Raw genomic sequence first — 22127 nt, 5'->3', positions numbered from 1 at the left:
ATATGATGAATGGGCTCAGGAAGTCAGCAATGGAATTAGTTTCGGCTTCTTCCACTTCTAGCAACTCAACTTCCCCAGATTCTCTTAACGAGTTCGAAATTTGGTCAGAAAATCTACTTTTTGCACGTGGGTATTTGAGTTCAGGCCAAATCAGAAACTGAGTCATCGCCGCTGACCGGAATTAATCAACCATCTCCGGCTCCGGCACCTGCAATGTCCAAGAAAGGGAGGGATTGGTGTGCAAAGGTCGTAAGCAACCTAGGTGATGAGCAGATCTGATTGATTTTAAGGCTGCAAAAATATTTCTCAATAAAGTATATTGCTAAAAATTAATTACTAATAAAAAAGTGTAATAATATTAGAAAGGGCAAAACAGTCAAATTCTAATTATTGTACATCAATAATAAATATTTTGAAACAATTATTACAAATAAATTAACATATGAGAGAGAGCCGTAATATCACAAACCGTAAAGGAGGTTAATAGTATGAAACCACACTTAACGGGAGGTTTTTGTAAATTATTCTAAATTAAAAGGACCTATGAATCAACATCAAATAGATTTGGGTGAAAGCTTTCTTCCTTTTTTTTTCTCTCACATCTCACAGTTCTATATATCGGTGAATGTCTATTCCACTTGTCTAACTTCTGCAAGTCTGACTTTCTCACTTCTCAAAGTTCTATATGTATGTGGATACAATCATCCTTCTTTCTCAGGTCTCCCTGTTCTATACTCATGACGGCAAGCTTTTAAAGCTTAGAAAGATCACTAAAATAAACGTCGAAGCTGGTCTAAATTGAGAAATTCAGGTGAGAATTATATTAGCATAAAGAAATTCGTATTTTCATTTACAACTCATATTTCTTCTGCACGTCAAAGAAGGTCATGCCTTTTTACTTTGTAAGAACTAAGACGTGGAACTATTCATTGTTTGGATTATATTCTGGTTTCAACTTAATGTTAAACTCCCTCCATCTTAATTTATATGAACCTATTTTTTTTATTTAGTACCAAAAAAAATTATTCATTTCATATTATGAAATATGGGTGAGTTGCTCTGATGGTAAGCACCCTCCACTTTCAACCAAGAGATTGTGAGTTCGAATCACCCCAAGAGCAAGGTGGGGAGTTTTTGGAGGTAAGGATGCCGAGGGTCTATTGGAAACAGCCTCTCTACCCAGGGTAGGGGTAAGGTCTGCGTACACACTACCCTCCCCAGACCCACTAGTGGGATTATACTTGGTTGTTGTTGTTGTTGTCATATTATGAAATAATTTACTTTTAAATAATAATTTATAACCATACAAAATATATGTGTCTCATTTTACACTATAAGTTTAAATTTTTTTTCTTTCTTAAACTCTTTGCCTAGTTAAATAGGTTCACAAAAATTAAAACGGGGACTAGTAGTTATTATGTTAGTTTTTCTTTCCTTTTATACATTATCGGTTCGCAATGGTATTATGTTTATTTTATCCTTATGTTCAACATGTTCATCGCAACCAAGCATATGTGAAACATAGATATATAGGTAAAAATTACTTGAATTTTAACAAATATTATATTTGAATCATAATTTCAAAAGTACAATAAATCGGTGCTAAGAACTTAAAAGTCAACTCCTATTAAGTTTGAATCCTAGATCCACATATGCAGTTGATAGATTGAACAAATTCTTCAGTTTTTATGTCCTTCGAACCTAGAGTATCTTCTTTGTTTCCCTTACCAATAGTTCTTGCTTAGTGTTATTTAGGGGCGTACATATGACTTTTTGTAAGCGGTGTTGTATTTATATTAAAATAAATAAATATTATTTAATATCACTTTCCTACTAGCTGAATGCCTTGACCCAATGGCTTAGTTGAATATTATTGCAAAGGGCGGTTTAGGTTCAATTTTCCTTAGCCTGAAATTTTTAACAAAAATGCTCGCTCAAAGAACAACAACAACAACAACAACAACAACCCAGTAAAATTCCATTAATGGGGTCTGGGGAGGGTAGTGTGTACGCAGACCTTACCCCTACCCCGAAGGAGTAGAGAGGCTGTTTCCGAAAGACCCTCGGCTAAAAAAAAAACAAAGATAAAAGGACAAAAAGGGAGACAATATTAGTATCACAACAACACTCATAGGATAAATAGGAACACCATGAAATCCAGAAGAAAGATGCAAAGCTAAGGGAGACAATATTAGTAAATATTAGTATCGCCACAACAATCATAAGAAAAATAGGAACACCGCGAAATCTAGAGGAAAGATGCAAAGCAAAAGCGATAGCTAGTAAATAGGACATACACTAAAAAGCGAAATAGTAAGCCACAACATTGCCACTAGCTATCTTAGACAAAACCCCTAAATGGCTAGTCCCACAATGGTACGAAGTAAGGCACGACTCAACTACCTCCTAACCTACAACCCTAATACTCGACCTCCACATCTTCCTATCAAGTGTCATGTCCTCAGAAATCTGGAGCCTCGCCATATCCTGCCTGATCACCTCTCCCCAATACTTCTTAGGCCGCGCTCTACCTCTTCTCGTGCCCTCCACAACCAGCTGCTCACACCTCCGTACCGGAGCATCTGGGCTTCTCCTCTGAACATGTCCGAACCATCTAAGCCTCGCTTCCCGCATCTTGTCATCAATGGGAGCCACATGCACCTTCTCCCGAATATCATCATTCCTAATCTTATCTATCCTAGTGTGCTCGCACATCCACCGCAACATCCTCATTTCTGCTACTTTCATCTTCTGGATATGTGAGTTCTTAACGGGCCAACACTCAACCCCATACATCATGGCCGGTCTAACCACCGCTTTATAAAACTTACCTTTGATTATCGGTGGCACTCTCTTGTCACACAAGACTCCAGATGCTAACCTCCACTTCATCCATCCTATCCCAATACGGTGTGTGACATCCTCGTCGATCTCCCCTCCCCCCTGGATAACCGAACCAAGGTACTTGAAACTGCCTCTACTCGGGATGACCTGCGAATCAAGCCTCACATCCACGCCCACTTCCTCTGGCTCAGCGCTAAACTTACACTCCAGGTACTCCGTCTTCGTCCTGCTCAGCTTGAAACCCTTAGACTCAAGTGTCTGTCTCCAAACTTCCAGCCTCTCGTTAACACCGACTCGCGACTCATCAATCAGAACTATGTCATCGGCGAATAGCATGCACCATGGCACATCCCCTTGAATATGATTTGTTAACGCGTCCATCACCAGAGCGAATAAGAACGGACTGAGCGCAGAACCTTGGTGTAACCCCATTACAACCGGAAAATGCTCAGAGTCGCCTCCTACTGTCCTAACCCGGGTCTTAGCCCCATCATACATGTCCTCAAAGAAGTTAAAAAAAATAGAATGTCCAACCTCGAACCTAGGACCTTTACAAACCCAAGTATTGCTTGACCAGTGAATCAACAAATACTCTTTGCCAAGAAGTGGTGTCATTACTATATATTGCTTCATTTTTGCCGAATATTAATCTAAACATTTAGTATTTTTCCCGGCAAAGTAATCGGATGACACCGCTTCCACCCATTTGCGCCCGCCCTGGCATTATGAATTCATTTTTTTTCAATGAATTCATTTCTTCTCTTAAATCAGGAAAAGGACTTTCTGATTTAAGAGAAGAAATGAATTCATTGTAATAAGAAAAAAAAAAGGACTGCTCCTGAGCTGAAGGTTTATTGGAAATTGCCTCTCTATCCTCACAAGGTAGGGGTAAGGCTTGCGTACATACTACCCTCCCCAGATCCCACTGTGTGAGATAATACTGGGTATGTTGTTGTTGTTGTTGTAAATCAGAAAAAGGACTTAAGAACGACGATACACAATGATACCTAATAAAATATTGTTCAAGAAATTTGCAATGCTATTGGTAGCGTAACTGTCTTGTCAAAATAGCTTGGACTTGTTAAATGAAACTAAGACTCATTCCTAAGAACCAGATATCTCTTAGTGTATCCGACCTTCTATCCAATTCTCCCTTTTTTAACATTTGAGTTAAAGGTTAATTAAATAAAGATTTGTTCAAGACCAGTTTAAGGATGAAATATTTGTGCAATAATATTAAAAATAAATTATATAAACGTCAAATCCTATAGAGTTTATGTACTGGTATATTACAGAAATCCACGCAAACATATCTTTCACTAAAATTTAGTTCAATGTTGAGAAGTCAACATGAATGAAAAAGGACAACAAAACATATCTATTTCGATAAAATGATAGCTTGAATGACTTTAAGCATGTCATCGATCAACTTTTTAGCTGTATGTAAGAACTTCCAGAACAAGACACAGTGAAAGATCTTCTTTAAGCTAACCAATGACTGTGTAATACTTGTATGGCTTGAAAATCGATCATAAGAAAGGTCGCCGCAACTTTGGATATGTACCTGTGAAAGAGAGTGTTAGTAAGGGAAGAAGAACTTGCAGAAATCAACAGATTTCTTGTAGGTGCAATTTTCCCCATATATGATCCCCACCTTTTTATGTTTATTTTTCGCTTTTGTTTTTGTACATTGGCAGTATGCAACTTTGTGAATTTTCTTTCAGTGGTTTATTCAAGTTCTGAAGCTAAAGTTCCTTTTTCTCCTTATGATTTCCAGCTCAGACACGATCTTGGAGAAATATGTCACCCGATCCCATTGATGTTCGTGATCCGGTAAGCATTCTGCAGCGGATTGAGAATGAGCATGACTGGACGGGTTGTGAAAAAAATAGAACAAGGGCTGTTAAGACAGAGCTATGGTTTCTGGGTATATTTCTGCGCATGAAGCCTGACCCGCTGCAAATGGACATCAGAAGTTTCATGGATGATGCAGGAGCTCAATTCCTATCTGATTACTACATCATCTTGGATGGAAAAGAGCCTCATAATTTTGATGCTAACTGCTCTAATGTGCTTGCGAAGATTCAGCATTACAAGCAGAGTAGCAGAGCTGATATTTCAAATCTAGAAATTTCAAGCTCCAGTCCTCTGTCCCACGAACTCTTGGTGGAATTCACAGAAAACATTGTTCATAATCTTAAGGATTTGCTGATTGTTTGCTTTGGTGAACCACCAGCCTTGCGTGCTGAGTTATTCAGCATGTATTCTGAAGTCAATGATCAAATGGAAGTGGTCGAAAAGGAGTTGAGAGCACTCAAGAACTTTGTTGTCTTTGTGGGGAAAATATGCAGTGCAGAACTCCAAAGCTGCCGGCAAACTTTCTTGCGTCATGCTGAACATGTGGTTACCCTCGTAGCAATTATCTTCTTCTTGTATATGCCTAACCTCAACGACGGAAAATCTGTTTCTCTAGAATTCACTGATTTGCTTTCTGGTATGCTGCAAAAGCGGATCAAGCCTATTGAGCCACAGGTCCGCAACATCTATACTGACGTCCTGAGAGATTTGAGGTCGTCAAACACTCCTCCTATGTCCTCAATTGAACCGGCTGCTGGATTCATCAACACTCTTCTACACATATCAGACGAGTTAAGAGCGCTTTGTACCTTGAATAAGGTTCAAACAGAAACCCTCCTTGAGCTGCTTAGCACATTGAGAAATATTCTTGATGAGCTGGCGTTGACAATCAACATTCAGGATAAGATGAGGGTCCGTTTTTTCAGACGAGTTGAGACATTGGTCATTGATACTGGAGTTATTGTTTACTCGTTATATGATAGCACCAAGAGTAAAGAAGATCGAGACCAAGACCTCCTTCTTTTGGCTGACAAGATTCAGCTTGTCAAGAAGCAAATTTACCTCGACATCCGAGAGGGGGTACAGTCCCATTTGCCTAAGAATGATGTGTTGGGCATTTTTGTATTCCTTCTGGACAGCTTGAAGGAGCTTCTTTGTAGCCATTCTGATTCGCTTGCTTCTGTGAAGAACCAACTTGATGTGGTTCTTGAGGAGCTTCAACTTTTCCAACCTTTCCTCAACGGCATAGCAGAAAAAGGCAATAATAAACATGACGAGCTTCAAAATCTTGCTAAAAGAATTACTGATAAGGCATATGAGGTCGAGTACATAGTTGACTCTTTTGTAGTAGGAGATATTCCTCTTACTTATCTTACAGTATGGCTTTCAGAAATATTATGGGAGATCAAGCTTATTAACAAAGAGTTGCTCAAATCCTCAGAAATGAGAATGAGTGAAATTGCTTCCCCTGCTGCCAACGAAGAATTGGTGGGTTTTAACGATGTGAGGGAAACTATAGTAGGTCTACTACTAGGAGGATCACCACAGCTAGATGTTGTTTCCATTGTCGGTATGCCTGGAACCGGTAAAACGACCCTTGCTCGAAGTTTTATTAATGATAGGTCAACTAAGTTTCATTTCAGTTTTCGAGCAGAATGTCGTGTTTCCCAGGTATACACTCGTAGAGACTTGCTGCTTTCCCTTTTGAGTGATTCTAATGATGAGATTACTGATCTTAGTAAATTAGATGACAACGATTTAGCTTCTAGACTAAGGAAAGTTCTGTTGAAAAAGGGAAGATACCTTTTAATCGTTGATGATGTGTGGGAAAACAATGCATGGGATGATTTAAAACTATGCTTTCCTGATGATAAAAATGGTAGTAGAATCATTCTGACCACCAGACACCAGAAAGTTGCTAATTACGCTAAATGCGTTACTGATCCCCTTAATTTGCGTTTGTTTAATAATGATGAAAGTTGGCTGTTACTACAAAAAAAGGTGTTTGGGACAGAAAGTCCCGAAGGGCTAAGGCAAGTTGGCCAAGAAATTGCCAAAAAGTGCGAAGGGCTACCTATTTCTGTTGTATTAGTGGCTGGTCTTCTCGCAAGGATGGATAAGACAGAACAATGCTGGAAGCAAATGGAATTAAATTTAGGTGAAAGAATCCAGGGTAACTCAAAGATTTTAATCAAATTAAGTTACTTTGATTTACCTTATAAATTGAAGCCATGCTTCTTGTATTTTGGGGCATTTTTAGAAGACAGGGAGATTGTGGTCTCAAAATTAATAAATCTATGGATCGCCGAGGGATTCATAGAAAACGAGAAGGAGAAGTATTTGGAGGATATTGCAGAAGATTACCTAGAGGATCTACTTGGAAGAAACCTCATCATGGAAACTAAAAAAAGATCAAATGGGAAGATCAAAGCATGCCGTGTGCACGATCTGTTGCTCGAGTTCTGCAAGGAAAAAGCTAAGGAAGATAATTTTCTGCTGTGGCTAAAAAGGTATTTACATCTTTTTATAATTCACTAAGTACTGATAAATTGTAGAATTTTTTCCTGTTGTAGCTAGAAAAGCATTTACCTCGTTCTATAATTCACTTAGTATTGATAGATACATAATTTTTCTCTTGTTCTTAATCCTGCTTAATTCTCCATTACCAGGGATTACGATTCCGTCCCTCCACATTTCTATTCTGGAAAACCCATGCATCGGCGATTGTCGTTTTGTTCTAATCAGGATGATCTTGCTGGGTGGAGGCCATCATGCTCGCACGCTCGTTCAGTATTATTCAGGGAGGTCAGTGACAATACATTTTCTGTCATGAAAAATGCATCATACATATTTGGCAGCTTCAAGTTTCTTAGGGTGTTGGACTTGGAGTTCGTTGTTGTGGAATCTTTTCCCACTGAACTTAATCATCTACGGTACCTTGCTGTCCAAACTACTGAGGATTCTATCCCATCATCCATAGGAAATCTTTCGAATCTTCAGACTGTCATAGTCAAAAGAACTGGAGATACAGCGGTACACATACCAGATACTTTTTGGAAGTTGACTAAGCTGAGACATGTAAGCATTGGCGACAGGGCTTCGTTTGATTTGCATAGCACTCAAGAATCCCTTGATCGGTGCCCCTCAAAACTCGGCAATTTGACAACACTTTCCTCACCATATGTTTCTAGGGCGGAAGATATGGAGAGGATTGTGAGCAGAACACCCAATCTTCGAAAGTTAAAATGCATCTTTGCCGATTCATGGAGTTTGGAAAAGAATGAAAGATTCCCTGTGTTGGAGTCTATACCTCGACTTGAATCGCTAAAAGTGGTCTTCATCAATATTCCAGATATCGGTCCTTCAAGATTGAACTTTCCCCTAAATCTCAAGAAACTGACATTATGCAAATTTCCTTTGCCACATGCTGAAATTTCAACTATTGCCAACCTTCTCACTCTTGAAGTACTTCAACTTCAAGAAGTTGCCTTTGAAATGGATGAATGGGAAGTGATTGCTAATGAGTTCCGTAAGCTCAAAATCTTGAAACTTGAAAATCTCAAACTCTCGGAATGGAGTGTGTCTGATGAAGCCTTTTGTTGCCTGGAGCGATTGGTTTTGGTTAGGTGTTTGCATCTCGAAGAAATCCCTTCTTGTTTCGAGGACTTGGAAAAATTGCAATACATTGAAGTAAATTCATGCAGTGAATCTGTTGCCAACTCAGCCAGGGATATCAGAGACACAATAGTTGAATATGGATATAGATGTGATTGCAGAGTTCTTATTTAGCATTGGAATAATGAGGCTGCAAGCCTTCATCCTTCAATTCATTCGTAGTCAAACTACAGGTACAATCTTAAGCAATTACTGGCATTTCTATGACTGTCCTCATAAACTTTTTCTAAATAAAATTTCATTGCACTTCCAGTATAGTTTTCGTTTTAATCGCACAAACTTGAACGTGAGATTATGGCGAGAGTAACTGAAAATGTGTGGCCAGGAAGACAACCGAATCATATTTGTAATTTTGGATATCATATCAGGGGAGGGGAAGCTTGTCTGGCGTGTAGATGTTTGTATTAGAACCATTTCCTTAAGAGAATGAACTCCGTTTTTAAACGATTGATTGTAAGGAATCTTATCATTCCGCCGTTCATTCTTTCTTTCTTTTTTCCTTTTTATGACCTTATGTGCTCTTCTTTTTTCTTTTCTTTTTTTCCTATTGCAGGCTTGCAGCTACTGTTTGTCGTTGCAGGTTTTTTATGGGGTGCTGGTTTATGAAAGCTGTCGGGTGCAGTTGTTTCTGCTTTGCACTACTTTGTTTCTCTGCTCTATGATGTTCTTTAATTTTGTGGCCTATGCACTTGTAGTCTTGTCACTTTTCTTTTATGAATTATGTCTTCATTTCATTTGAATGTATGGATTGGTGGAACATCTTGATCTATAATCAGGATATGTTGTCACTTCTTTTTTTAGAATTTATGACGTTTTCTTTTCCTTTTTTTATGTTTAGCTTGTTGGTACGATGTTATTAATTTGTCGCTCAGGGTTTTTTTGTACTGTTGTGTTACTTGTGTCAGACAACCATATTCAAAAATAATTTTCGTTTATCTATTTCTAATCCAATTTGGAGTCAATATAACTATCAAAGAGAGTATTGTATACAATGATTGAGGTGATCTAATCTGGCACAGGTGAGAGTCTCACGTTGCTCTTTTGAAGGAGAGACAAAACGTAGAACTTCTTAAGAATCTTTCAAACTAATACCAACAAAAATAGTTTTGACTAAATATTTTTTCCTAACAAAACAACAAAAGAAAGGTTGAGGAAAATATTGTAAGTGCCCAAAAAAAAAAATTAACTTGACATCGAAAGGTCGCAGACTATTGGCATTCACTTGCAAATATTTTTATGGGGTATCACTTGTCATTAGAGTTGTCAATTGTTGTTGGATGCATTATAAATAAGAATGTGGAGAGACTCATTAAATAATTCAGAGTAACAGCCAACTTAAATATAATCATCGTATCATAATTTATATATTTATCTATATCTATACTATATTAAAAGTACGAAACCCCTTAACGAAATATCGTTCATCTTTTTTACCCTTAAAAAATAGATTTTACATTGGATATAATTATAATTTAAATTATCTTCCTAATACGTAGGACATTAAAATCAACTAAAATTTTGGTTATTAAATCTTTCCTTATTTGAACTATGTAGAAATTTCCAATATTTAGGACTTTCAAATTCATTTAATTTACCTTATATAAATTTTTTCCCTTACATCTTTTTGATTTAATGTGTAATGTCCTACGTGCCTAATCTAATTTCAAATTAGACTTACCACATGTATTTGTTTGTGGTAAAATACATTGTTGTTTTGTGAGAAATCATAATTGTCGAAATACAAAACTTTAGCCTGTTTTCATTAAAAAGGTCGGTTCACACATATAGTATCACATCAGTTAATGTAATGTTATGTTTAGGATTATTTTATCTAGCTAAATTGTCCTAGAATTACAACTCCTTTAATCTAACTTTAAAACTAAAATCATGTAAAAATAAGGAGGTCTTGAACATTATATATAAAAAGAAGAGAATATTTCATATTCTTCATCATAAACTTTTTGACAGTATCACTAAATAGTGTCACTTACAAGGAGGTAAACTTGCTTGTGGTTCAAGGTAAATTTTCTAACCTTCAAGATATTCTTGAAGTTATGCAATAATAGACGGTGGTGTATTCTTCACACATAATTGCAAATTAAAAAGCTATCAGTTGTGATTTTTTGTTAACAATTTCTCTCGTACGATTATCAATTTAAAATTTAAATATTTATAATTTTTGTGTTGGTCGTTTGGGTTATGTATTGCGTAATAGAAAATTGATTAGGCATTATAATTGATCATACCAACAAAAAATCTTATTAATTCAAGATAATGTTTACACTATGTTTTATATTTAGATTACTAATTATTATGTCAGCTCAAGTTGCTCATATTTTGTAGGAAAAAAAATAAATCCGACTTTTAATTAAATGTATTATACATATTACATGATTTTTAAATTGTGTTATTTAAGAATTAAATATTATATACTGTCGTCCTTGCATCAGGTCAGAATTTTATTAGTTTCATTAATTCGGGTAAATAATTCTCCTTGTCTTATAAAAAATAATCATTGTAGAATTTCTTTGATACTATTTCACATTCTTCATCATAAAAATTTTAAGGAAGTTTAGTTTTAAAGGATGGTACTTGATTTTTCTATCTCACCTTATCTTTTCCTTCTATTAATTTTAGTTCTTAAGAAATTACGAAGTTCATCAAATTAGGAAATTTAGTTTAAATGTGTGCATTGAGTTTTTTCCTATTGAGTTAGATAAATAAGACCACCAATTATTATTATTGTTATTAGAAATTTATACTTTCAAACACATTATTAAATATAATATTTATGTTAATTTTTAAAGTTTAATACTCATTAATATGGGGTATACGCGCAACGCGCGTACTCTTGACTAGTATTATATTAAAAGTGGGAAGCTCATAACTAAAAAGTTGAATTACCAAATTACCCCTCTTATTAATCTAAATTCTTTACTTGTTTAAATAAATAAATAAAAATATTAAATATATTTGAAGGGGTGTAACCCTTAAGATTTTATATATTACTAATGTGAGTAACCATTCCTATTTTCTATAGTATTCAACCATTGCTACTGTTGGCTTAGGCATGCATGTTATGTAGCACAAGACTCGGCCTTGGTCCTACCCACCTCCCTCGACTCTGCTTCTCTTCCCATGTGACACCGCTCAAGTCCTGAATCTTATTTAATATTGGGTCTCCGTCAATTGTCATCAAACTCGGTAATTACTTTAATTGAAATTTTGGTTCATTTTTCTTTTCAAAAATTTGATTAGAAAAATTACATTTGGAATCTTTTCTTTCCTTCCGATCCTATTTTAACTAAGATTTTTGTACTATGTATTGACAACGTACATAAAAAAAATGATACTATTAGTACATCTTTAATTATAACTTACCACCTATGTTGCGTGAACTCTCCAAAATGATGTCGTACCCGTATCGGATCCTCCAAAAAATACACTACTTTTGGATGATCCGACACACACCCAATTACATTTTCGAAGAGTCCTAACAAAATAGCTTACCACTATTATACTTTATGTACATGATTATCTTTAGTTACCTCTTAATGCATTCCATTTTACACTATTTCCTCCTTTATCCATATTTTTCTACAATGTTCTTCCTTTTCGTTTTGAGAACTAAACAGGTATGCTTTTGACCATAAATACCCTACATATAAAAATCCTTAAATATAAATATATACATATATAATTCTATATTTGTTAACAATAGTATTTGTTAAGAAGAATAAAACTAATTTGATTTGAAGTGTCATTTTAAAAATGTTATATCTTTTTAATAAGTATTTAATTAAATGTTTTTTTGTGTGAAAGTTTATTCAACCAATATATGATGTGTGGAAGTTTTTTTGTGTGGAAAAGTAAATGTTATTTGTAGGAACCCCAAAAACCAAAATATTCTTTTAAATAACTTAAATACCCTACTTTTAATTATATAAATATTATCTAATAATTAATGTTTATTAAATAGATCGGGTAGAGAAGAAAACTATGTGATGTGTCTTTTACTAAAAGTTGTGTTCATTCAAAATCGTAACTAACTTCTTCTTCTAACACAAATGCCACAAGTATAAATGCATAACAATATGTATAATCCTTGATATACAAATGCCCTGCAATCCGTTCTTATATCTCCAAAGTTAAACATGCATATTAACTCTATGTTAACGGTAGTGATCACTTTCTCAACCTTTTTATCTTTAAAGTTCATGAATAAAAACGTAGATAAAATGTTACTGCCATTAGCATTGATACAATTATTGTTACTTTTATAAGATATATATTAGCTTTGTTAATTTTTTAATAATTATACTATTTGCATTAAAAATACAAACTATGGAATACCAATGTTATGTTATGGTAACTGACTGATATATCTGGGTTCGATATTTGTCATTTTTTACTTTTGGTAACTGACTAACGGAAGACAAGAGTGAGTTGCTCTAGTGGTAAGCACCCTCCACTTCCAACCAAGAGGCTGTGAGTTCGCGTCACCCCAAGAGCAAGGTGGGGAGTTCTTGGAGGGGAGGTTTCCGAGGGTCTATCGGAAACAGCCTCTCTACCCCAGGGTAGAGGTAAGGTCTGCGTACACACTACCCTCTCAGATCCCATTAGTGAGATTATACTTGGCCTAGACCCCACTAGTGGGATTATACTTGGCTGTTGTTGTTAGACCCACTCGCCACTAGTGGGATTATACTTGGCTGTTGTTGTTAGACCCACTCGTGGGGTCTAACGGGTTAGGATGCTAAGTCAATAGGTTAATACCTATTGCACAAGGAAAGTTTCCAATCAGAAGATATTTTCTCTTTTTATGTATCAAGTTTTTATTTTACTCTCTTTTAGGTGGGAGATTGAGGAGATTTTTGTTGCTCTCCTGAGTCAAGTTTCTATTGTAGAAGGTGGCAAACAATGACCAATTTTCTCAGTTGAGGTTTAAATAATTTTAAATCCTCGAAGTGTGTGGAGAGAAACTACAATAATATGATTTCTAATTAGAATTTTTTTGCAGAAAAAGCAGAAGTAATTAATCCTATACAAAATGTTCAGTGTTCGCACATGATTGGTGATGATGAACTTATATCGGAGAAGCCACAAGGTAAGTTTTAATATTTTATCAATATTTTGGTATTATATCAAGTGATCTTACGTTTGTTTGTTTATTTGTAGAATAACCGGTATTAAACGAATTTCGCGTAAAAGCTTGACACAAACAAAAGATCCTAAAAAGGAAGTCAAAGAAGGGCGAAGAAAATGCTAAATTATATTTTGGTTCATTTACTTTATAATGTGAAATGTTCTTAGACTGATATGGTAACTATGTCAGATATATCTTAATACGATGAAGACCTTTATAAATATGAGCAATCAACGATTGCTATAATGAAAAGTTGATGAGATTATTAGACCCTAGGTTGTGCTTTCAATTTTTAAACTATATACTCAATTGCAAGAAAAACGACACTAAAATAGAGATAGAGTAAAAAGGTTGGGTGACGTACGAAAGAAATTGTGTAACACAAATAGGAGGTTTAGAAGAACTAATGAAACATGTGAATGCACTAACTTTATCTATAAAGATAATTAACCTTCTGATAATTAAACCGATCCGTAATCCCTAGGTACTTATCTAAGAATTTAAAATTTCTAAATAACTTACTTGGGGATTTACATATTTCTTTACATGCAGGGCGGAGCTAGCCCTTCGACTACGGGTTCAGTTGAACCTAGTAGGTTTGATCCAAACCTTATATTTGTCTTAAGAAATTTATTGAATTTGCGCAAATTATTAAGTTAAAACCCAATAACTTAAAAAAAGTAGAATCCTAAACCCATAAACTTCAAATCCTAGCTCCACCTACATGTGCCAATTTTATGTTACACTTTCAAGAGAGATATTAATATCGACCAACAAGAGTCTTAATCATGAAAGAAATTAATCGAAACGGATGAAAGCAAATTACATTAAAATCAAAATAAGTAAGAAAAACACACGTACCTAATTAAAACTTAATTGTTCATCTTCATAGATTTAGATGATATCCAATCATCTTGACTATAACAAACAAGTCATCATACAACGATCAACATTAATCATTTATAGAAACTTGCACTTTATTCGTTTGTGTATGATTATTTATTGAAATCTTTATTTTGATTATATTGAATTATTTTATAAAATCATATACAATATGACTCGGTATACACGTGCAACGCACGTGTCGAGAAACTAGTCTATATATACTATATTAAAAGCACGAAAGCCCCTTATCGAAATGTCGTTCGTCTTTTTTACCCTTTAAAAATAGAGTCCATACTAGACAAAATAATCATTTAATTATTCACTTAATATTTCTAAGATTTTGGTTATTAAATCTTTTCCCATTTGAACTAGACAGAAATTCCTAAACTTTAGGACTTTAAAGTCAATTGAAATTTTATCTTACTTAAATCTTGTTCTTATTTGAACTATATATATTGAGTAATTATAATTCTTATATGTTACTTTTCATAGAAAAAAGGCAAATTAACGTGTGTTTTTTTAAATGAAACTAAAGTAACTAATTGATCCAACAATTTTAAGGCTAATATTTAAGAGGGCACGTAAAAAATTGTGCACGCAAGTCAAATTTTTTATTTAAAAAATGGGAACATTAATGATAATTCATACTGAGGTGGCATGAAATTAGACTTTAAAGAGCATTGGGTCGTTCTTTTTTCTTTGAACAATAAGGACTTAGAATTTGAAGTATACTCAAATTTTGTATCCACTTGATTGTCTAAATATTAAGAAATAATGTTTCAAAAAAATATATATTAAGAAATAATTATATGATAATCTTTTTTAAATGTAAAATTATTTTAAACTGTAAAAAAGTTGATCAATATAGAAGATATTTTAATGAGATAGAGAATGGCTATGTATATTTGTACAAAGAAATAAGAATAGGAAAAGAAAGTACTTTAGAAAAAAATCATAAATAAAATAGGATAACAATCGAGCAAAACATTTATAAGAATTCTTAATAATAATCGAGTTCGGATGCCTATGTGATTACTAAGGTATCAATAGAATAAGGCTATAACTTTAGCAGTACCGTCAAATGAGTAAATATTTTTTAATTATTGATAAACTATCTCAACACAAATTTTGTAATAAGTAACATGAAATATACATGCAATGTACGTACGTACCCGAGTTCTCAAGTAAAGTTGAACGATATTTTTACTTTTCAATCAAACGCTACTCCTGCGACTTTTCGACAATAAAGCAAGTAAGAGAACAAATTGTAGGAGAACTAGTAGACTAGATCAAACTCCTAATATGATTAATATTTACTATTTTGGAGCTTGCAAATTTTTATTAATTTTTATATTATACTATAAACATGTTTTTTGAATATTATTTATGTTATTTTTAAAAAACTATTTTTATTAACACGAGAGATACGCGTGTACGTTAAGACTAGTTATTATAAAAGTGTGAACCTCAAAAGCTAAAAGTTAAATTACCTAAATGTCCTTCTAAATAACTAAAATATTATACTTATCCAAAAAAGCCCAACACAATGGAATCGTACCAATCGAAAGAATTCGCGTCAGTTATTGCTCGCTCTCAAAGGGTTGCACCTTTTAGTTTCATTCCTTTAAAATCAATCATATCGCTATGAGTATGCAAGACTCAAAAGATAAGTAAAGTAATTTTGATGTGAAAGAGAAAGATCTGAAATCGGAATGCGAGACTTCTTTACTATGATGTTCCAACCTACTTCATCTGAATGAAAGTTCGAATTCTGAGACAACAAATCCACAATTAGTTATTTATTCTAGACGTGCATGATACTGCTTCTTTAAAACAATCTAAGGCTGCTAGCTGACAAAGCCATTCCTATCCCATCATCCTAGAACCATAGAAGAATTCACAATAGAGTAAGCGACAACTGTTATTCGCTCCCGAAGAGTTGCACCGTTTAGTTTCGTTCTCTTCAAAAATCTATTGCCCTTATGATTTAGACACTTATATATCTATATGAAGCAGTAAATATTTGATTTCTCCAATACACATGGATCGTATTTCTTTTTTTGTGTGTGAATACTATTTGCTAATCTTGAAATCTAATCATCCTACGCACACGCACGTTCTGCACAAGTATGCTAATGAGGATGTATGGGTGGATTCATGGTTCAGTTATTTGGATGAGGAATCAAGTGAATTAGAATCATACACATATTTTTGTTAGAATTTCTTATGGACTTGCACATATATATATATATATATATATATGGTATTAAGAATAATTGTATGTTGATTGCTATCGTTAAAAGGTTGACCCAGCTTAAAAGTGTTCTGTTAAGATGTTAAAGTTAAATGGGTCTACTAGATACCTTGTAAAGTATATGGTCTTATGTGTAGATACCCGAATGTAGTTTCTAATTTGATGATGGACTAAATTAGAAATACATAAATTTGTGTACCTATTAATAGGGTTATGATCCCCAAATGACGTAGGTTTTTTTTTCTAACATCCTATCGCTCAAAAGAGTAGAACGGCTTATGTATTAGTTTGAAAGACTGTACACCGAAAGATCCAATAATTTATGGAAAGAGCAGAACGGCTTACGTCTAAGTTTGGAAGGCTGTACACCGAAAGATCCAATAATCTTATCTTTGTGGCACTCATGGATTCAGGTACGCTTCCGCATCTAGTTTTATTTTTTTATAATTTGTCATGATAGGTCTTGGGTAAAAGATGAAAATCTTCATCTTTAAAGTAATTTGGTTCTAACAATTGATATCAGAACCTATATCATGTTAAGTTGTTGAGATTAATTTTCAAGAATATTTTTTTATAAATAAATAAATAAAAGTGGCCAGTGAAGTCGCCGTTGTTGCGACAATAGTTTTCTGTCAAAAGGATTGTTGTGCGCCACTTTAAGGTTTACTTTGATGAATATTGAATTAAGGCTAAGGGTTGAAAGTTTTGAATGCTACTACTGACTCTAGTATTAAAGAGAAAGGAAAATTTACGGATTTTTGCTCTTTTGCACTTTTGGATCTTGCTAAACGCCGTCAGTATTGCGGCAACTTCAGATTTTGTTTGAGACGAATCCTTCTTCTTCCTCATTACTTAATTAATTAATATTTTTTTTAAAAAGGTGGTGGCGTGAATATGCTATACGAAATGGAGTTTTAACCTCCTTTATTCATGTATTTGATATTTTAAATTTCTTTCGTAAGAGAAAAAAAATGTGTAATACTATATTGTTCTGCGGCACAGAACGATTCTTGTATTTAGGTATTTTTTGTTTTGATGTCCTTTCCTTTTCTCTGGACAATTTAAAAATGGAAAGAAAAGGAAATAGAAGTTTGAGTTGTGTCATAGAACTCTTGAAGCGCCATTATTTTTACGGCATAAGGAAATTGGGTAGTTCAATCTCTCTTTTACATGTGTTGCCAGAAAAGGTATTTTGAGTTTATGAAATTATTATAATTTTATGCTTTGATGAATTTTATGCTGGCAGACTCATGTTTTAAGGTCAAAAGCTAAGCTTACAGTTTATGAAATTTAATTTAGAGCTACCATTCAGTTATTTTTGGTTTGGGATTTTAGAGCCGCTTTTGCGGCTTACTAATTTCTAGAAAAGTATAGCTCGTTGAGTAATTTTTTAATTCAGTTTGGCATATTAATTTTTATATTCATCAGTTTTAAGTACCGGCAGTTATTGTTTGTGGTTAATTTATTTTGGGGCCTATCATAACTTAAGACTTATATATCACTGTTTTTGGAGAATTTAAATTTGAATATTGAAAAGGTTGTATATATTTTGAGATAAATAAAGTGAAACTTGATGTTGCCAAAGTGACCTCTATTGTGAAGATGTATTTATTTTGAAATATAAAAGGTTATGTATGTGTAACCTATGTGAATATTGATCGGCCCAAAGGAAATTCAATGTTTAATAGAATTGCATGTGCATTCTTATGGTAATAAACACATTATGATTATTTGATTTTACGTGTGAATAATAAATCGGCCCAAAGGAAGATTTACTATTCGACATGTTCTTTATTGTCAATGTTTGATTACTACACCAAGATATCACTTACAAGTTAATATCTTGTCCAAAGATGAAGTATTAATGGAGTGACCGGTACATTGAGATGGGGTTTACCTTTATTCAAATTTATTTTCATTTTGGTTTTAAGTAGTATGTGAGCTTATTTCATTGTTTGTTGTTCTCTGATTCAGCTGAAATTACTCCTGCAAATATAACTGCCAACATCAATTTAATTCCTATGTTGAATGGCACTAACTTCAAGTCATGGCAAGAGAATCTCAACATAGTTCTCGCAGTCATGGATCACGACCTTGCGTTAAGGGTTGATTCTCCGGCACCTCTTACAGATAAGAGTACCTCTAATGAAAAGAGGGAGATGAAAAGGTGGGAGAGATCAAATCGCATATGTATGATGATCATTAAGAAAGCTATTCCAGGAACATTCAATGGCACTATGTCCGACAAGGTTAAGACGGCTAAAGAATTTATGGCTGAAATTGAAAAAGTATTTGTCAAGAGTGAAAAGTCTAAGATTTGTACACTCTTGACAAGTCTGATTTCAATGTGGTATCAAGGCAAAGGTAATATCAGGGAGTACATCATGCAAATGTCTTATTTTGCTTCTAAGTTGAAAGCACTTAAGTTGGACATCTCTGAGGACTTGCTAGTGCATTTGGTTTTGATATCTCTTCCACCACAGTTTAGCCAGTTTAAGGTGAGCTATAATTATCAGAAAGAGACTTGGTCTCTAAATGAGCTCATTTCACATTATGTTCCGGAAGAGGATAGACTGAAGCGGGAAAAGATAGAAAGTGCTAACTTAGCGGATGTGCCTAAGGACAAAAGGAAGGACAATAAGAGAAAGAATAAGGAAGTTGCGAATACAGCAACACAAAAGAAACAATATCAGGAACCAACTACATGTGGTTGTTTCTTTTGTAAAGCTGCAGGTCATAAGAAGAAGGATTGTACCAACTATCACGCATGGCGTGAAAAGAAAAGTACACCTCTTAATTTTGTTTGGTCTAAGGTTAATTTGACTTTGGTACCAAGACACAGATGGTAGATAAATTCTGGTATAATAACTCACATCACTATATCTATGCAGGGTTGCCTGAACTATTGAAAACCTAATGATGGTGATGAAAAGTCGGTGGAAGCCGAAGCAATTAAAGATTCTAGATTATTGTTAAGAACCGATTTTATTTGAATTTGAACGAGACTTATGATGCACCTGTTTTTAGATGGAATTATTTCTATTTTTGTATCAGACAAGTTTGGTTATTTTTGTTTATTTGGAAATGAAAAAAATTAGTCTCTTTCATAATTCAAAATTGGTTGATCCCGGTTGTTTATCAGGTTATAATAATCTATACTTAATTGATATGATTGCTTCGTTCAATGAACCTTGCATGTTAACATAACTGGTAATAAGGGTACATTAACCATATAGTAGTCAGTTTCTTTCTGGCACGAGAGATCATGTCATATCTTTAAAGGAGAATTAAGAGACGTCTGTCCAATAATATTTTCTATCCCCTCAATCTTTTAGAATTTTTATCCCATTACTAAGGCTACTTTTTCCAATAATGTGAGGTTCTTTGAGGATGTTGAGTTTGCAGGGGGAGAGAGAGTTAAGGACTTTGTCTTTGAAGAGGAACATATTGATATTCCTTTAATTATTATTGTCAATGCTCAGGAACAACTTTCTATACTTGACATTATTCAATAAGCAAATTCGTATCAACGACAATATCATTCAACACGTCCTTCAAGAAGTAGTTCCCAAAGAACAAACTTTACAACCTCAAGAATAAATTTCAATAAATAAAACCATCTATCAACTTAAGAAAGTGTCTCATTAATAGTATTACTAATTTCATCAAGTAATTGTCTCATTTGATTTCGAGATAAATGTTATTAATTATTGTGTATACCACAAGTTTAGTGGGAGTAAGTATATTTTTTTTATTGTGTGATGTATGATCAGCTTTATATGCGTTTGAATATCTCATTTAATTTAGGGATGTTGGGCAGATATTTAAACAATTTATAAACTTATCTTTTGAAAGCAGCTTAAAGGTTCAAAAGAAATTTCAGAGAATAAATATTTTATGCTCACATAAAAGAAGTCAAAAAAGTTAAAGATAATCAGGTAGTTAGATATCACCTTCACTAGATGTTGATATAATATGACATACTTGGTTGATGAGATACATAAGAAAGAGTGTTAAACGAACACTCATAGCTCTTTTCACCATGACGGTTAATTTATAACATATTATGTAGCATCTGATTGTGGAATATGTCTGCAGAATTTTGTCACTGGCTGCGAATCTATAGATAAAGATGAAAGGATACTTAACTTATTTTATGACAATAAGCTAGCAGTCTTGTATTCCAATAACAACAGGAGTTCGGTAAAGTCAAAGCACATTGACATAAAGTTTCTGGTTTTTAAAGAAAGAGTTCAAAGTGGTTAGGTATCTATAGAGAATATTGGTACAAACTCTATGGTTGTGGATCCACTTAGTAAGGGACTACCACACAAGGTTTTCATGAGCATATTGTTCATATGGGTTTCATATCATTTAAGGATATCCAGTTTTAGTAGGAGTTTGTAACCTCTTAAATGTTCTTTACAGACACAATTCGGTTTCAGTTTAAGGTTACAGGTAATGATTTTAGTTTAAGGATATTTGAGGTTATTTCTGCAGAAATAAAGTATTCATGTTATTTTGACTCTGACTTGTTTTTCAGTTGGATCAGTTGAAAATAGACATGCTTGGATCAAATTGCATGTATATTTCAAGCTACACATCCATACTTGATTTATATCATTTGGTTATGTTGGTATTCGTGATCAAGGAAGGTTTACTTACGATAAATGTAACGAAAGCTACCTTGTGTAACGACCCGACCGGTCGTTTTGAGATCTAGTAAGTCGTTCAACGGTTTGAGACCTTGAGTAGCTTCACTTAAGGTATTATGACTTGTACGTGTGGTCGGAATCAAATTTTAAGAAGTTCGGAGTTGATTTGGAAAGAAAATTTTAATGTCAGAAGCTTTAAGTTGGGAGAATTTACTAAGGTTTGACTTTTTAGTAAACGACCTCGGAATCGGGATTTGAAGGTTCCAGTAGGTTCTTATGATGAATTTGGTCTTAGGAGCGTGTCCGGATGTTGATTTGGAGGTCCGTAGGTCATGTCGGCGTCAAATGACGAAAGTTGGAAAGTTGACCGAGAGTGGACTTTTTGATATCACGGTCGGATTTTGATTTCTGAAGTTGGAGTAGGTCCGAAATGCCAATTGTGACTTGTGTACAAAATTTGAGGTCAATCGGACTTGATTTGATAGGTTTCGGCGTCGGATGTAGAAGTTTGAAGTTTTAAGGTTCATTAGGCTTGAATTGATGCGCAATTCATGTTTCTAGCATTGTTTGATATGATTTGAAGGCTCGACTAAGTTTTTATTGTATTTTAGGACTTGTTGATAGGTTTAATTGAGGTCTCGGGGTCCTCGGGGTGGTTTTCGGATAGTTAACAGATCAAGTTGAAGCTTAAAGAATGACTAAAGTGCACAAGCTGTGGTGTAACCATACCTGCGCAAGTTTGACCGCAGGTGCGGGCCCGCAGAAACGTGAGGAGAAGCGCAGAAGCGGAACTTAAAGGGGTGGTCAGTGG

At 34.3% G+C, this 22127-nt stretch overlaps 2 protein-coding genes across 3 annotated transcripts; both read left to right on the top strand.

Annotated features, from left to right (window-relative positions):
• Positions 1–598: 598 nt before the first annotated feature.
• LOC104102284 (putative late blight resistance protein homolog R1A-3) lies at positions 599–9322 on the top strand. 2 transcript variants are annotated; one of them, XM_009609967.3, is made up of 4 exons: positions 599–811; positions 4622–7211; positions 7371–7506; positions 7682–7859. In XM_009609967.3, the coding sequence occupies exons 2-4, from the start codon at positions 4645–4647 to the stop codon at positions 7709–7711; spliced, it is 2733 nt and encodes a 910-aa protein (XP_009608262.1). In that variant the 5' UTR covers positions 599–811; positions 4622–4644; the 3' UTR covers positions 7712–7859. The 2 variants fall into 2 exon arrangements, with proteins under 2 accessions (XP_009608262.1, XP_009608261.1); XM_009609966.4 differs by adding an exon at positions 8930–9322 and having other exon boundaries at positions 603–811; positions 7371–8549.
• A 7600-nt stretch (positions 9323–16922) lies between these two features.
• On the top strand, positions 16923–19606 carry LOC138910622 (uncharacterized). The gene is made up of 2 exons (XM_070201847.1): positions 16923–17074; positions 18636–19606. Exons 1-2 carry the CDS (start codon positions 16984–16986, stop codon positions 19508–19510), a joined length of 966 nt encoding a protein of 321 aa, XP_070057948.1. The 5' UTR covers positions 16923–16983; the 3' UTR covers positions 19511–19606.
• Positions 19607–22127: the final 2521 nt, after the last annotated feature.

Source organism: Nicotiana tomentosiformis, chromosome 4 (genome assembly GCF_000390325.3).
Source record: "Nicotiana tomentosiformis chromosome 4, ASM39032v3, whole genome shotgun sequence".
Lineage (NCBI taxonomy): Eukaryota > Viridiplantae > Streptophyta > Magnoliopsida > Solanales > Solanaceae > Nicotiana > Nicotiana tomentosiformis.
The sequence above is the reverse complement of the archived record's forward strand: the minus strand, read 5'-3'. Positions and strand labels throughout refer to the sequence as shown.